Source organism: Felis catus, chromosome B4 (assembly GCF_018350175.1).
Source record: "Felis catus isolate Fca126 chromosome B4, F.catus_Fca126_mat1.0, whole genome shotgun sequence".
Classification (NCBI taxonomy): domain Eukaryota; kingdom Metazoa; phylum Chordata; class Mammalia; order Carnivora; family Felidae; genus Felis; species Felis catus.
This window is the reverse complement of record NC_058374.1, coordinates 58,433,771-58,451,102: the sequence shown is the minus strand read 5'-3', so window position 1 is coordinate 58,451,102 and position 17,332 is coordinate 58,433,771. Positions and strand designations below refer to the sequence as shown.

General features: G+C 37.1%; 1 protein-coding gene across 4 annotated transcripts in view; it reads right to left on the bottom strand.

Moving 5' to 3' along the window:
* The window catches only part of IRAG2 (inositol 1,4,5-triphosphate receptor associated 2), a 136,766-nt gene that overhangs the window by 23,895 nt on the left and 95,539 nt on the right, over window positions 1-17,332 (bottom strand). For all 4 annotated transcript variants that reach the window (XM_045061553.1, XM_045061552.1, XM_045061551.1 and 1 more), the window contains 6 exons: window positions 16,346-16,493; window positions 15,531-15,612; window positions 4,501-4,547; window positions 4,334-4,398; window positions 4,069-4,176; window positions 984-1,054 (listed from right to left, as the gene is read on the bottom strand). In XM_045061553.1, coding sequence (XP_044917488.1) covers window positions 984-1,054; window positions 4,069-4,176; window positions 4,334-4,398; window positions 4,501-4,547; window positions 15,531-15,612; window positions 16,346-16,493 — 521 coding nt within the window. The remainder of the gene's footprint in view (window positions 1-983; window positions 1,055-4,068; window positions 4,177-4,333; window positions 4,399-4,500; window positions 4,548-15,530; window positions 15,613-16,345; window positions 16,494-17,332) is intronic.

The following is a 17,332-nucleotide window of genomic DNA, read 5'->3' as shown; positions in this document are numbered from 1 at the left end:
CAAAGGATGATTCCAAATCACATATCCCATCATTCCACTCTCTTCAGACTAGAATACTATAAAGTTTTTGCCCACCCTATTGCCTCAAATGTATTTATGCCACAACCATCTCTCAGCTTGAGTTAGCTTTTGTAAGTCTCTGTTTCTTAAAACCAAATGGGCCTAACTAAAACAATGTTTATATACTGATGAGAAAACAATACACACACACACACACACACACACACACACACACACACACGTACATACCTGTATACATACAATACAGAGAGGGACTAATACATAAATAACACCCTTGAGGAAACATGGAATTGGATCAATAGTCTACAAGTTACTCTCCAATAATTATAAATTCATACCAGTGTCAATGAACTTTCTCTTTAAGGAAAGGAACTTTTTCTGTAAACATTTAAATAATGTTGTATAGCAGTTCTCCAGGTTCCTGGATAGCATTCAATACCATTCACAAAGTACCTCCTCCATGACAGTGTCTGGCCTCCTAACCCAAGCATTTTTCTTTTACATCACTAACCACACTGCGTAATTGTATATTACTGAGTAACTGTATGTTTCTTCCCTTAATTAGAACATGTTCTCTTAATTAGAACAGATCTTTAAGGTAAATATTACTGTTTTATTTAACCTTATTTATTAATACATTTGTTTACTTAAAAGTCCTCTATTGATAGATGTTTAACATGTTTCCAGTAGACCTTTGATGAATAAGTGAGTGAATGAATGAAAAAACAATGTGGAGTAAGGAAGTCCTAGCTCTAACTCTATTGTGTGACCTTGGACAAGTCACAGGGACTCTTGGGCACCAACTTCTTAATCAATAAAACATTGATGTGATTCAATTCTATTAACTTAATATTTTGAAAGGATAAAATGTGCTTTTAAGAATATTTTACAAATTTAAAGGGACAGTTCTACCATCGTACTATATCATTACTTTTATTGCCAACACGTGTATATTTCCTTACCAGATTTAATGTGGTTTTGTCCTCACTCACAGAGCCTTGGGGTGCAGTGTTGTCATGAGCTGAACTTTTGCCTGTGAGAGAAAGGGAACACACTGAACAGTTGCCTGAGTAGTAACAAGGGAAAGAGGAAGAAATAGTGAGGGTGGCAATTATGAGCAGACTAGTAAGTGGCAAAAATCTTAACATGTGAGACAAATTATATACTATAAAACTTTAAACGTGTCCATTGATTCAAAATCAGGTTTAGAGCAGCTAAGGTTCCCAAGAAAGCTAGCCCTATAAGATTTCTTAATAGAAATTAATATCTGTATGAATGGCCTTCAAGTAAGTTTTTAAAATCTTTTTTAAGGCGGCTGCTTTTTTTTTTAAATCAAACACATTACTAGTATACTTATAGAAACTGGATGAAGGAAGGTTGAACAACCAGTAACTTAGTAGCTTTCTAATAGCTTGACAAACCGGTTTTTAAAAATTGCATATGTAATACTGATAAATAAGTATGATATTCTTCCAAAATGTGGTATCTTTCTAAAAAAGAAAATCATTAAACTAAGGAATGAAGGCACTATAAATGTATGCCATTTCTTTTTGTAATTTCCTTTATTTTTGTGTACTTTATTCGTACTGAAATGTACTTGATAATGATTTTCCTCTTTATATGATCCATTGTCTTGAATTTAGTTCAGTGCAGGCACAAAGGTCAGCAGCTATAAATAGGTTGTGTTTCTTTTTTAAAAAAGGAATGAAGTATGTATTATATTTTTAAATTTTATATGGAAATAAGAACAAAATGAAAAAGTCTTTTTCCAATGAAATTTCAAGTTTTTGTTAACTTTTACTTTATTTTTTTATTACTTTTTAAAACTATATATATATACATATACATATATATATACACATATATATACACATATATACACATATATATGTGTGTGTGTGTGTGTGTGTATATATATATATATATATATATATATATATATATATATATCTCCAAGTTAGCATATAGTGTAATAATGATTTCAGGAGTAGAATCCAGTGATTCATCCCCTATATATAACACCCAGTGCTCATCTCTATTTTATTTTGGAGAGAGTACAACCAAGGGGTGACAGAGAGACAGGGGGACAGAAGATCTGAAACAGGTTATGTCCTGAGAGCAGCAAGCCCAATGCAGGGCTCAAACTCATGAACCACAAGGTCATGACCTGAGCCAAAGTCAGAGTCTCAGTGGACTGAGCCACCCAGGTGCCTGATGTTTTCATTAACTTTTAAGACAGAGAATAGATTCATATGGTCCATAAATTTAAAAGTGTAAACCGTTATGGTGAAAATTATCCCTCCCATCCATGCCTGCCAGAAACCTACTTTCTATCTGCATAGACAATGTTATTTTTGTCTAGCCTTTCAGAGGTATTTTATGTATACATAAAAACTTCTTCTTGTCCTTTTTCACCACAAAATTTTACACGCAATATATGTTTTATATTTGTTTTTTTTAAAGAGACAATAGTTATTTGATATCCTTCTAAGGAAGTTTCCTTATATATGTTTATGGATTCATATTAGTATTCCATTACATTGAGATGCCAATATATATTAACTAGGCTTCTTTTGATAGTTAACTTGTTTCCAATATTTTGTTATTATAGACAATGCTGTAGTAAAGAAACTTCTACAAGTTATGTGTGTGCTTAGAGGTATAGGATAAATTCCCAGAAACCAAATTGTCTTATCACAGGATATGTACATTTAACATATTGGTAGATATCAGCAAATTCCCTTCTATATTAATTATAATAATTTACATTCCCTATAGAAATGTATGAGATTTCCAGTTTTCCCCACAGTCTAACCAACAGAGTATAATAAAATTTTTGCATCTTTGTCTACATGACTAGTGAAAAATGGTACCCTGATGTAGTTCTAATTAAAATTTCTCTTATTCAGGGGGGTGCCTGGGTGGCTCAGCCAGTTGGGCGTCCAGCTTTGACTCAGGTCATGATCTTACGGCTCTGGGTTCAAGCCCCGTGTTGGGCTCTGTACTGACAGCACAGAGCATGGAGCCTGCTTCGGATTCTATGTCTCCATCTCTCTCTGTCCCTCCCCTGCTCACGCTCTGTCTCGCTCTCTCTCAAAAATAAACACTAAAAAAATGTTTTTAAATAAAAAAATAAAGAGGCGCCTGGGTGGCTCAGTCAGTTTAAACGTCCGACTTCAGCTGAGGTCATGATCTCACAGTTCGTGAGTTCGAGCCCGCATTGGGCTCTGCGCTGACAGCTCAGAGCCTGGACCCTGCTTCGGATTCTGCATCTCCCTCTCCCTCTCTACCCCTCCCCCGCTCACGCTCTGTCTCTGTCTCTGTCTCTCTCTCAAAAATAAATGAACATTAAAAAAAATTAAAAAATAAATAAAATTAAAAAAATAAAAATAAATTTCTCTTATTCGGTCTGAAGTAGAATATGAAGATATTCTTCAGTTTAAGTAAGGAATAGATTCCATTTCTACAATTTTACAACTCCTTTAGTTTAGCATCTATATCTGAACTGTCCAGTTCACACAATAGAATGGATTTTCCTTGACTGATGTGTTTGGGGTGAATGGGAGCCTATGGACCTCCGTGAGTGTTAACTGCAGTGATGGGTTAGTGGGAATGCTTGAGAATCACTACTTTGTTTTCAGACTCAAAAAGGGATCCAACATAGTATATAGTTAATTCTTTTGCCCCCTGAGTGAACCATCACAAACTGGCCCCTCCTTTCAACCAAATAGATTCTAATGGGGATTCTGAGAATTTGCTAAGCAGATGAGTCTATATCTGTGCCAGAGTTGAGACCCAGTTGTATCCAGTCAACCTTTGCCATTAGGAAATATTTAAGCCTTATTAAAATATATTGTAAGTTTTGCTCTATCTACAGAATTGGGGGGAAAAATGGCACCTCTTGGACTTCTTCTCCCCAGAGTATAACCTCATTTTTTTAAATAAAATATTACTGAACTATGAGGATAGTTAGTCTAGTGGCTTACAGGTTTGCTTACTGTTTTAGAATGGAAACTATATTTGAATATTTCAACTCCAATAGCTTACCTGTGATCTTTATCATAGAAGAAGCTGATCCTGTATCCTCCTCTTTCTCACAGAGTGACTTACAGACAAGGTCACCAGAAGCCATATTCAAAATTTCTGACCCAGAATCTATCAACAGGAAGAAACTAACAGCATGAACACTATGCAAAAAGAAATTATTTGCCTATGTTCTTTTCATTTGCACTCACCTCAGCAGGTCACAGAAATCAAGCTTCTAGTTATAAAACTAACACTCTATTTTTATATCTTTTCCAAGTTCACTCACCACTTGAAGTCACAGTACTCTCTGTGGATGAAGTGTGTCCAGGAGATGATAGTGTGGAATATTCCCTGTCAAATGAGTAGAGAAGACATTTTGGAGCGTCAGGTCCAAAGATTTCCTTAAAAATTAACAAAATATGCATTCTAATTCACATATACAAACAGGCAAACCTGGACTGTGGCAGGCTCTTAGGATACAAGCATTCAACACCATTCTCCTAAAGACAAAAAAAAGGAGGAAAAACAAGGGTAACAATTTGACATTTTCCATTCTAGAGAGGTTGTTTTAAGCAAACATTTTCATAGAGTTTTAAACGAACCCGTATTTACTTTGCTCTTTTTGAGAGGATATGGGAAGGGGATGGTATAGTGCAGGCTGATATACATACTTCTCAAAGTTGTGCTTGCAAAAAAAAATCCAATTTTAAATATACTTACAAGTTCAATATTTAAAGAATACCTGATAAATTCTCGGGCAAAACAAATTCTAAACTTAAAGGGCAGATAGAGTTTATTTCATGAACTTAAGTTGTCTTTAAACAGAACATTCTATGTGGGCGTAATAAAATATTTCTATTTATGGAAATGTTATTCAACCTAAAACTTTTGACCTGGTGATTTAAAAATGGTTTTCTATTTTCCAGCTAGACAAATCATACATTTTAAACTTAATCCCATTCTCAAAGATCTGAGGGATTACATCGACGTCACCACCTACTACTCAGCGCTCAAAAAGAGCTTAACAAAACTGTAGTCCCAGCCTGTCAGGGCAAATGCTTGAAAGTCTTATTTGAATTTCTTAATCTTGATCAGGATTTCCTAATTTGGGGGGAACTTGAGGACATTAGGGTTGACTAGTTCACATGCTCTCAAATAATGCAGTAGGAACATGGGTTACTCTTTAATAATACGTTTTTCTGATAAGTATATTTTCATTATTATTTGGTTTATGTGGGAAATAAAATTTAATATTGAAAACTGAAACCATTCGAAAATACCAAAAACCTGCACAGACCATGCAAAGGTGAAGGCACTTACATATTCTATAATCAAGCAGAGAACTTATTAACAGCCACAACCAAACAGGTTTCAATGGAGGGATATTGTATATCACACCCAGTATTTAGAATCTACCCCAGATAATATGGACTATAGTCACAGAAAGGTAAGGATTTAGTAAGAGTTTGCTGAATATGTAGTTATGCAATGCAATCACAGCATTCAAAATTTATAGAAGCCCTTTTCATATATCGTCTCCTTTAATTCATCTAACAACCTTATGAAGTGGGTTTTAGCAAGAAAGTATTTACTTATTTCAGGTAAAGAAAGTAAAGCCAGTGAATCAAATAATTTCCCAGCAGTATTCAGAATAGTAATGTAAGCTTCCAAACCCAGTTCGGATGAAATACAGTGTCCTCTCTACTGTAAACAGAACTGTCTCTGAGATACCCTAACCCAGGCTGTTGGTGAGGTACAGACTTGCCAATTATTGTTTTAAACAGGTAGATGATTTAAACATAAATGTTTACAACGTTCACCTCAAATGTTTAGAAATATCCACAAACTTGCAAAGCAAGAATTTATACCTAATCCTCTTATATATCAATGTTGAACAATCTTCCCTATTTCATTTTGTCTCTGCTTTAAACGCCTTTGGGTCAGATCATGCGTGCCTGAAGCCTCTCATGACATCAGCTTGATATAATTCAACAACCTTCATCAAAGGCCCACTTTGTCCCAGGAACAGTGACAGAGGCTGGAGGCACACTAAACTACAGTACTTGTCCCACAGGAGTTTGTAGGCCAGTCAGGAAGACAAATGCCTAAACCAAGCCATAAATTATAGGCAGCATTGCACCGAGGAAAGTAATATGCACAAAATAGACTGGGGTCATATTTGAATTACATTTTTTTAAATGTCTTTATTTTTGAGAGAGAGAGAGAGAGAGAGAGAGAGAGAGAATGAGAATGTGTGCAAGGGAGGGGCAGAGAGACAGGGAGAGGAGAGAGAATCCCAGGTAGGCTCTGCAGTGTCAGTGCAGAGCCCAATACGAGGCATAATCTCACCAACAAAACTGTGAGGTCATGACATGAGCTGAAATCAAGAGTCAGGCACTTAACTGACTGAGCCACCCAAGTGCCCTGAATTACATTTTGAAGAGAAATTGTACCTTATACCCTACAGGTAAATGATGATATCCCCATCATTAAAATAGTTAATAGATTGTATTAGCAATTATTACATGCTTATTTAACTATATTCCAATATACAGGTAAGAAATGAAGCTATAAAAATAGTAAAATATTAAATATCCTTCAGTTTTATTGAATATCATACTTCATAAAAGTCAACAAGGATTCATTCCTTGATAATTTAAAAATCAGACCCCCTTAAAATCCTATAACATATAAAAATTTGATTAGATATGTCTTGAAACACTTGCCGCTGTGCTATAATACATATATAATAATAATAATAATAATAATAATAAATTATATTGTACTAACTAAAAAGTTAATTTTTTCAGAAAAAGACTTCTTATACCTATTAGGGTTGTGGATACCTGTATCTGAATTTAAGGGGTATGAAATTTTACCTTATACTTAAGTATTTTATACTTAATTAAGCTGGCTTTCAATATGAGAAAACAGGAAACACATCATTTTTATAAACTAAAAAATGTCTATTATTTAAACTCAAAATAATAAATACAGCAAAATACGGTTTACCTCCATTACAAATGAGTCTCATTTGCTGTAATGCTCTGTGTAAGCCCTTCTTCTGTTTTAATACCTTATATGTGAAACATTTTAGAGAGAAGCTTTTTGATAAACGTAAAATATTTATGGATTAAATAATAATTCTGTAATTTTGGAGAAATGTCACATTTAGCAGCCACACATTACTACATCATTGTTCAGGAGCAGTTGCAAGGTAAGCAATTGGATATTATTTCCAATTCATTAGTCTTTCTATATCTCACTGATCGGAAAAATCCCAATAGACAACAAACATATCTCAAGCCTAGATTTTCATAAATTGGTCCAAGCATTTTTCCCTTCTTACAGAATAACTAGAAAAACGATTTTTTTTTTCAAATTTAGATTTCTAGTTAATGAAACTGGCAATATAAGTCCTCAGGGTGTCTGTGCATATTGAGTGGGGATGACAGACAACTCAGCAAAAATTTTCTACAATTGTGCTTTTTTCCCCCCCAGCTTCAAGTCACCACTATTCAAACCAGCATCCTGGACCCACAGGAAAGCCTAACCTCCACAAAACAGCTATAAATACTTGGCAGATCATGAAAAAGATAAATTTCTGGATATATTTTAAAACCAAGACAAGTTAAGAAACTGACTAAAAGCAAGAAAAAGAAAGTTCAGATGACAGACTTACTTACATGTAGAAGACTGGCTCAAGTCAATGAGTCTAACACATGTCGACAGCATAGAGCAGGAAGAATGTTCTTCCTGTGCAAGTCATTCAAATAGCAACCTGCATAACATTTACATGAAATCCGTGGCCAGCCCATTTGCTTTTGACAGCAAGCGTCTAATGGAGGGTGGGGTAGCCAGGTACTCATGGAACAAAGTGAGACATATTCTCCCATGGGCTGGGTCAGCAAACGCAGGCCACGCACACAGGCATGCACACACACACACACACACACACACACACACACACCAGGATTATTTCAATATTTAGATAGAAAAATATGAAGAATAAGATATTATTATTATTAATATTTAGGTTATTGGTAAGAGTGATTAATAGGCCTAGATCATCTCCCAGGATTACTTTATTTTTGCTCTTTTAGATAAAATGTTTCTTTAGCTATAGATTTTATGACCAGAGACCCTTCCATTTGTGTTACCAATGTAATTTTTACTATTAGATCTATTTTAGATGATCGGTACTACTCCAATAAATTCATAGGGTTTTCTGAGGAAAAAACCTGAAAAGAGTCTATATATAAGCTTATTTCATTCTAACTTAAAAAAAAAAAAGTCCTTGGGGCGCCTGGGTGGCGCAGCCGGTTAAGTGTCGGACGTCAGCCAGGTCACGATCTCGCGGTCCGTGAGTTCGAGCCCCGCGTCAGGCTCTGGGCTGATGGCTCAGAGCCTGGAGCCTGTTTCCGATTCTGTGTCTCCCTCTCTCTCTGCCCCTCCCCCATTCATGCTCTGTCTCTCTCTGTCCCAAAAATAAATAAACGTTGAAAAAAAAAAAAAAAGTCCTTGACTCAGTGTTGGTTTCAATGTGTGGAAAGAGAATGTAAAATCGAATACCAAAAGATCACAACTACTATAACCTAAACAAAACTAAATTTCCTCACAAGCTTTTTTTTTTTTTGTACCTAAAAGGACACCACACCCTCAGATCTACAGGACACACCTACCAATCTGAGGTTCATTTATAGTACAGTTATCAACTTCTATATGTTCCAATTTTGCAACTGGCAATGTTATTTATTCTCCAAGGTTATGACAGACAATGACCAGAAAATCTTCTGAGATATTTCAAAATTGACTCTGTCCTTTGTCTCATAAATCATCTCCTCCTAGTGATAGTATATCTTAGACAAAAACATGTAATAACATGGAGGAGACCTCAAAGACCTATTTTTTTAACAGCCAAATTAAAAACAGAGAAATTCATCTTCATATCCTCTGATTGTGACAAGGTATTGTCTTTTTTTTTTTCATTGACGTATGGTTGACATACAATGTTTTATTAGTTTCAGGTAGACAACATAGTGGTTTGACAATTCTACACATTACATAATGCTCATGAGAAGGGATCTTTTGAGCTTCACACTGCTGATAATTCTGATTCTGGGTGACAGCTATAGCTGCTTTCTGAGTGTTTACTAGGAAACAGGTACTTTGCATACATCATAAAGTGTCTTGGTGGGGTCAGATCTGAGACTGAAGTAGGTAAAGAGGAGAATCCATTTCTTTTTTTTTTTTTTTAATGTTTATTTATTTTTGAGACAGAGCATGAGCAGGGAAGGGGCAGAGAGAGAAGGAGACACAGAATCTGAAGCAGGCTCCAGGCTCCGAGCTGTCAGCCCAGAGCCCGACGCAGGGCTCGAACTCACGAACTGTGAGATCATGACCCGAGCCGAAGTCAGACGCTTAACTGACTGAGCCACCAAGGTGCCGCGAGGAGAATCCATTTCATTGTCATGGAATCTTCATGAAGCTCCTTAATTCTCTGAGTATGTGGGGACACACATAGGTACCTAGGCACACGCCCAGTTTGGCTCTTCGGTTGCTGGTCAGACTCCATGGCGGGAGCATGTGATTAAGAAAAAGAAGACAGACTACAAGGAGAGACAACTGGGCCCTGGAGAGAAACTGCCAAGAGTGAGGAAGAGTTGAGGAAGTTGGGCTAAACAGACCGCTGCCCCCCCCCCCCCCCCCCCCCCCCCCCCCCACTGACGGGAGCCGGGAGCCACAGTACTGGAGTCAGTGGGAGACAGCTCCTGGCCACTGTGCCTCCCAGCCCACTGGCTTATCTCTGTATGCACCTTGACACAGAGAGCATCATTTTCACAATCCCATCACAAGTAGTCCGCCCCCAACACTGTAGAAGGACCTTGCTCTGAAGTACTGAGACAAGAAAGGAGAATCCTCTCTGCTGGCCGGGGAGTAAAGATCACTAAGGTGATCAGGCACAGAGCTCCAAAGAGTTAAGCATGGAGGGCGTGTGGGGATTATGGGTCACAAACAAAAGGCCTACAGAGATGTGAGTGCTGAAACCAAGCCTTTCCCCTAAGCCTCTCAGGAATTGAAGCATCCTGCCCTGGGACTCACTAGTTGGTCAGGCCTGAAGGACATTAGGAGATATTGGTATACACCCCTAGAGGCTCTTGGAAATGTTGAGAGAGGACCCCATGGAGAAGAAAGGCCTTCCTATTCATCAGCGAGTAGGGAAACAGAATTAAGGTTTGTCTTTTCTTTAAATATAACTGATTTGGTTTGTTCCCATGGACTGGTTAGGCCAGAACATAGCCATTGCTTTATGCATATGTGTACATGTAATGCATGTATGTGTGTATTTGAATCCTCCAAAGAACCCTGAAAAGGTTTCTCTGTTTCATGGGGTGGGAGGGTAGGAGGGTGTCAAGAAAATTCAGAGAGGTTAAGCCGCTTGTCCAAGTTTACACAGCGAACAAGTAATAGAGCCAGTCTTAAATCCAGGCCTGCTTGATTCCAAAGCCTATGTGATGTGGCTATAGTTCTAAATCATTACCAGAAAAATTTTAAATAAATACAAAAGTAACAGAATAGAATAAGTAAAATTTGTGTACCCGTTCTGCAGATTCAGCTATTACCAACCTGTGGCCACTCTGTTTTGTCACCCACTAAAACCACCCCTGCATTGTTTTGATACAAATCCCAGATATCATAAATATTTTAGTCTGAATCTCTAAAAGGCGAGGTTTAGAAATAATTTATTCTTTTTTTTTTCTGCAATATTCCAAATAAATGAATTTTCTGGGTCAGTAGAGTAACTCCATTTTTCCCAAAAATGTCTTAAGCTGGGCCCCAAATTATTTACTATGAGATGTTCTTTTTGAGATAATAATCTTATTAGAGTCCTTTGCTCACTCAAATAGATCCTCTTAAGAATACGGATGTTCAGGGGCGCCTGGGTGGCTCAGTTGGTTAAGTGTCTGACTTCCGCTCAGGTCATGATCTCATAGCTCGTGGGTTCAAGTTGCTTGTTATGAAGGCTCTCAAGAGTGACAAAAATCCTAGAGTTTGAAGCCAGAGATGTAAGAAAAATACCATAATTTATGGGTCACTGGGATAAACACAGATTACATTTTCTGGCAATTTTTATCTCACATTTCATTATAAATCCCTGTACGTATTAATGAGAATGTTTAGAAAATTGTTTTCTAAGGAGAATTTTCTATTACTTATGAAGTGGGGGGAGTTGAGGGGTAGGAAGGTAGAATTTACTCTCATGAGAGAGTGAATCATGCAGTGAACAGGCTGCAGAGATTCTTCAGGGGAGAAGAAACCTGGAAAGGGAACAGTGAGAATTAGTGATATCAGCTGCCAAGTGCAGCAGACAGACTGCTTCCTGGGGACTCTAGAAGAAATGGCACAGAATACAGCATGAGAACCTTCAGGGAGCCTATACGTTTCCCCAGGAACGTTGGGTAGGAGTTTCCATTGTGATGTGTTAGCTCCTGCTTCTTAATGGCATCAAGACCATGGGGGGGTGGGGGGGGTGGGGGAACAACAACAACAAAAACCAAAACTCAGTCACATAGCCTAATGACAGTGTATTTGGAGATCCTTTTAGATAAATAAAGAAGCCCATTTCCTAGCCAAAAAACTACTTTCAAGGTAATTATGATCAATTATTATGAGTGAAAGTTCTAAATTTAGTGTTCTAAGAGGAGCCATGAGAAAGGCTTATTTTTTGAACGTGGACAAACAAGAATTTGAATCCCACATTTGCTAGTTACCAGTTGAGTGATCTTGGGGAAGTTACTAACCTCTGTGAACTTCAGCTGTGTCATTTGTAAAAGCAGAGAATGCCTACCAAAGTTGCAGAGAAGATTAATAACATGGCATGTGGAAATGCTTTCCTACAAAGTACCTGGTACACAAGTGATGTTTGTTTCTTCCCCATTCTTGGTAAAATCACTGCCAGATAAAAGGGAAATTACTAACAACCAAACATCCTGTAAGCTTCCAAGTTCAACTTCCTTTATTAAACTTACAATAACTGCTAACTAATAGCAAAATAGATTCATTTCCTTTTTCTTTCCTTTTCTTAGCTACTCAATAGGATGGGCATTAAGGAACAGAAAAATGTCAGATACACACACTTAAAAGGAATAATAAGAACAAGTCATATAACTTAGCAGTGAAAAGAACCCCATTTATTAAATGGGCAAAGATCTGGGGAGATATACCTCCAAAGAAGAAGCACATTGGTCAAAAAGTACAAGAAAAGATGTTCGACACCATTGGTCATTAGGAGAATGTATACCCAGTCCGTCAAAACCTACGTCACACCTGCCAAGATGGCTATAATCAAAAAAGGGACAAATGTTGACAAGGATGTAGAGAAACTGGAATCCTCATGCATTACTTGCAGGAATATAAAATGGTGCAGCGACTTTGGAAATCTGTTTTATAGTTCCTTGAAATATCACAGATACCATACGATGTAGCAATTCCACTCCCAGATATATGCCCAAAAGGATACCCATATGGGTACAGAAAAACTTATACACTAAAGTTCATAGTAGCATTATTTACATAGGTAAAAAATTGAAACAACCCAAGCACTCATCAGCTGATGAATAGATAAAATGTGATATAGACATACATTGGAACATTATTCAGTCATAAAAAGGATTGAAGTACTTGTGACATGCTACAACGTGGTGAAACTTGAAAATATCATACTGACTGAAAGAAGTTGGCCACAAGAGGTTATTCCATATATATGAGATATCCAGAATAGGCAAATGCATATACAGAGAAAGTAGATTAGTGATTCCCTAGGACTGAGGGTTTGGTGGGAAGAAGGGATAGACTGTTGATGGGTATGAGGTTTCTTTATGGGATGATCAAAATGTTCTAAAATTGATTTTGATGGTTGTTGTGCAATTCTTGAATTTAATTAAAAGCAGTTAATTGTTCTACCAAGAACCATAAAATACCTAAAATACCATAAAATAAACTTAACCAAAGATGTAAAAGATCTGTATGCTGAAAACTATAGATAACTTACAAAAGAAATTGAAGAAGACACAAAGAAATGGAAAAACATTCCATGCTCATGAATTGGAAGAACAAATATTGTTAAAATGTCAATACTACCCAAAGCAATCTACACATTCAGTGCAATCCCAATCAAAATTACACAGGCATTCTTCTCAGAGGTAGAACAAACACTCCTAAAATTTGTATGGAACCACAGAAGACCCCAAATAGCTAAAGTACTGTTGAAAAAGAAAAACAAAGCTGGAGGCATCACAATCCTGGACTTTAGCCTGTATTGCAAAGCTGTAATCATCAAGACAGTATGGTATTGCCACAAAAACAGACACACAGACCAATGGAATAGAGAACCCGGAATTGGATCCCCAAATGTATGGCCAACTAATCTTTGAAAAAGCAGAGAGTATCCAATGGAAAAAAAGACAGTCTCTTTAACAAATGGTGCTGGAAGAACTGGACAGCAACATGCAGAAGGATGAAACTAGACCACTGTCTTACACCATTCACAAAAATAAACTCAAAATGGATAAAGGACCTGAATGGGAGACAGGAAACCATCAAAACCCTAGAGGAGAAAGCCGGAAAAAACCTCTCTGACCTCAGCCGCAGCAATTTCTTACTTGACATATCTCCAAGGCAAGGGAATTAAGAGCAAAAATGAACTATTGGGACCTCATGAAGATAAAAAACTTCTGCACAGCAAAGGAAACAATCAACAAAATGAAAAGGCAACTGATGGAACAGGAAAAGATATTTGCAGAGGACATATCAGATAAAGGGTTAGTATCCAGAATCTATAAAGAACTCACCAAACTCACCACCTGAAAAGCAATCCAGTGAAGAAATGGGCAGAACACATGAACAGACAATTTTCCAAAGAAGACATCCAGATGGCCAACAGACACATGAAAAGATGCTCAACATCACTCATCATCAGAGAAATACAAATCAAAACCACATTGAGATACCACCTCACACCAATCTGAGTGGCTAAAATTAACAACTCAGGAAAAAAACAGATGTTGGCAAGGATGTGAAGAAACAGAAACCCTCTTGCACTGTTGGTGGGAATGCAAACTCGTGTAGCCGCTCTGGAAAACAGTGTGGAGGTTCCTCAAAAAATTAAAAATAGAATTACCCTATGACCCAGCAATAGCACTACTAGGAATTTCTTCAAATGATACAGGAGTGTTCGTTCATTCATGGGGGGTATGTGTACCCCAATGTTTTTAGAAGCACTTTCAACAATAGCCAAATTATGGTAAGAGCCCACATGTCAATCAACTGATGAATGGATAAAGAAGATGTGGTTTATATATACAATGGAATACTACCTGGCAATGAGAAAGAATGAAATATTGCCATTTGCAACAACGTGGATGGAACTGGAGGGTATTACGCTAAGTGAAATAAATCAGTCAGAGAAAGACAAATATCATATGTTTTCACTCATATGTGGAATTTGAGAAACTTAACAGAAGACCATGGGGCAAGGGAAGGGGAAAAAATAGTTCCAAACAGAGAGGGAAGCAAATCATAAGAAACTCTTAAATACAGAGAACAAACGGAAGGTGGATGGGGGGTCTGGGGGAGAGGGGAAAATGAGTGATGGGCATTGAAGAGGGCACTTGTTGGGATAAGCACTGGATATTGTATGTAAGCAATGAATCATGGGAATCTACTCCTGAAACCAAGAGCACACTGTATATACCATATGTCAGCTAACTTGATAATAAATTATATTTAAAAAATTAATAAAAGCATTTACCTGAATAAGTTGTTTAATATGTGAATTATATCTCAAGCAATTAAAAAAAGGAAGAATACTGGATTGTTAGATCCTGAAACAGAACTGTCTGCTCCTTTTGACTGAGAAAATTATGGAACGTGGTTTCAACTGTAGACAGAGGGATCACTCCATACATATCTCCATAACCTGGGGAGTTTGCCTAAATGATGTGTTATTTAGTGTTATTCTTTTTTTGGTAGAAAAGTACCATTAGCACCTAACTGCAGCAATGAATACTCTCTGGGCACTGCCCTACTTTGTGACTTTTTACAAAGTACCAGCACTTCAAAGATTATCTAGGTTTGACTTCAATTCTTAGACAGACAATGAGACCTAAGACTTATAGTCATTAGTAAATTTTAAGTCCCAAACCAGCCTGCCTCTCAAATAAAATATTCAGCATACTTCACCAAAATCTCCTTTTGTCTATTTATCCTTTAGCTTGTACTACAGAAGGAGTAGAAAGCCCCCAAATGACTGAATTGTAATTTCTTGTCAAGAAAGGTTGACATTTCTCATGCATCTGTGTTTTGTGGTATGAGATTCACACTTGCTATAAGAGTGTCCATAATACTTCAAAAAAATATACCATAGAAGAGGACCAGGATATGGTTGTACTAAAAATACAGCTGAAATATAATCAAATACTCACTTCCATCCTTAGATCATCATTCATCCTGAGGCAACCTGAAAGATCTGTTCCTGAGTGGGGGCCAACTTCAGGGCCTGGGCACCTGGCAACAGAAAACAAAGCTCCTTACTCCTGATGGAAAGACGGAGAATTTCAGCTAATACCAAATGTTTCCCTTCCCTGCCTCAGCTTAACCAAATTTCTAATTAAGTTCATGGTTTTAGTAAGACATAAGGAAAGGCAGCTCCAACCTCCACCAGAGAGAGATGGCAAACCATAGAGAATCTAGCCAAAAATGGAAATAAAGAATTTGCAATTCAAAGTCTTGTTTCTGCATCCTTGATACAGAGAGGAAATTTCACCGGGGTGGATAGTGCTCACAAACCCCACTGACATTTCAAACTTTTCCTGAGGAAGGTCAGTCTGTGTACTCAGAAGGTGAGCACAGAGGAGCTTGGGGAGAGGGAGGGTGTGGGGATAAGGATTTGCAAAGGCTCATTAACCTTGAAGAAGAAGGAATAGAAATGTGATCAAAACCTATCTGAAAAAGTTAACTTAGCAGTATATAGTATATTGCTAAAACCTGGGAAACATTTTGGGTAGCCCAATTTGTCTTTTTACATTTTAGAATGGATGTTACAGAATTCAAAGTGCAAGAAAACTGCACTTCAAGAAAACTATAGAGATACCTTTAAAATTGTCAATTTTCAGAGTTAGATAAGTTCCACAATAAAACCTTCTTACTTAACACATTATGATCTCAGGATTCAAAAGTTTAACTGATTAAAAGCTTAGGCAACAGAATAGGGTAAATATATTTGGCTCTTTTAACTTACTTATGTCTTCTAGTCACATCCAAAGCACCATCCTCTATTTTCACATGGTTGGGCCTTTCACATGCATCTTGGATTCGGTTGGCTACACCTGAGAAAGGTGTCAACTCCAGTCTTGGAATCACTGTAAGACTCTCTAGATGCAAGGCATCTGCAGAACAGAAAAGAATAAAAACAGAAATTTATTTCTGGTTTAAACTATATTTTACGTATATACATACATACATACATACATACATACATACATATTCTTTCCCTCCTGAGAGATGGAACTATTTCTGAAAAAGCAGAAGTCAATTCAATTCTATTTTAACATAACCCTCCCCCCCACCTTGATGCCTTGTTGTATGAAGTGAAGATGCTAATTTTTTAAAGCAAGTTGGGGAGGGGGCAGAAAAATCCCTGCCTACTAAGCAATTAAAGGGGTCAGCAATTTGCAACCAGAGGGTAAAATCCAGCCTAATTTGTAAATAAAGTTTTACTGTACCACAGACACACCCATTCATTATTGTCCATGGCTGCTTGTGTGATACAACAGCAAAGCTGAGTAGTTGCTGCAGAAACCATATAGCCTGCAAAGCCTAACATATTTACTATCTGGCCCTTTACAGAGACAGCTTACCAACTCCTGAAGAGAAAATTGTCAGATGCTGTGACTAGAAGTCATTAAAGACACAAAAGAAATAGGGTGACAAACTGTTTTTTGGAGAAAACCATCTTGTTATGTGTTTTTCTGAGTATAGGAAAAAGAGTTTAATGGAAAAAAACAGGCTTTGGAGTCAATCACAAATTTTTAATTCAAATCCTGGCTTGGCCACATACTAGCTGTGTGATCTAGATAAATAACTAAACCACTCTGAGCCTCAGTTTACTTACATATAAAGTGTAAGTAATGACAAAATGACCTTAGGCAAATTACTAACTCACTGTTTCTGTTTGTTTATTTATTTATCATTTATTTTGAGAGAGCAACAGAGAGCATGAGTGGGG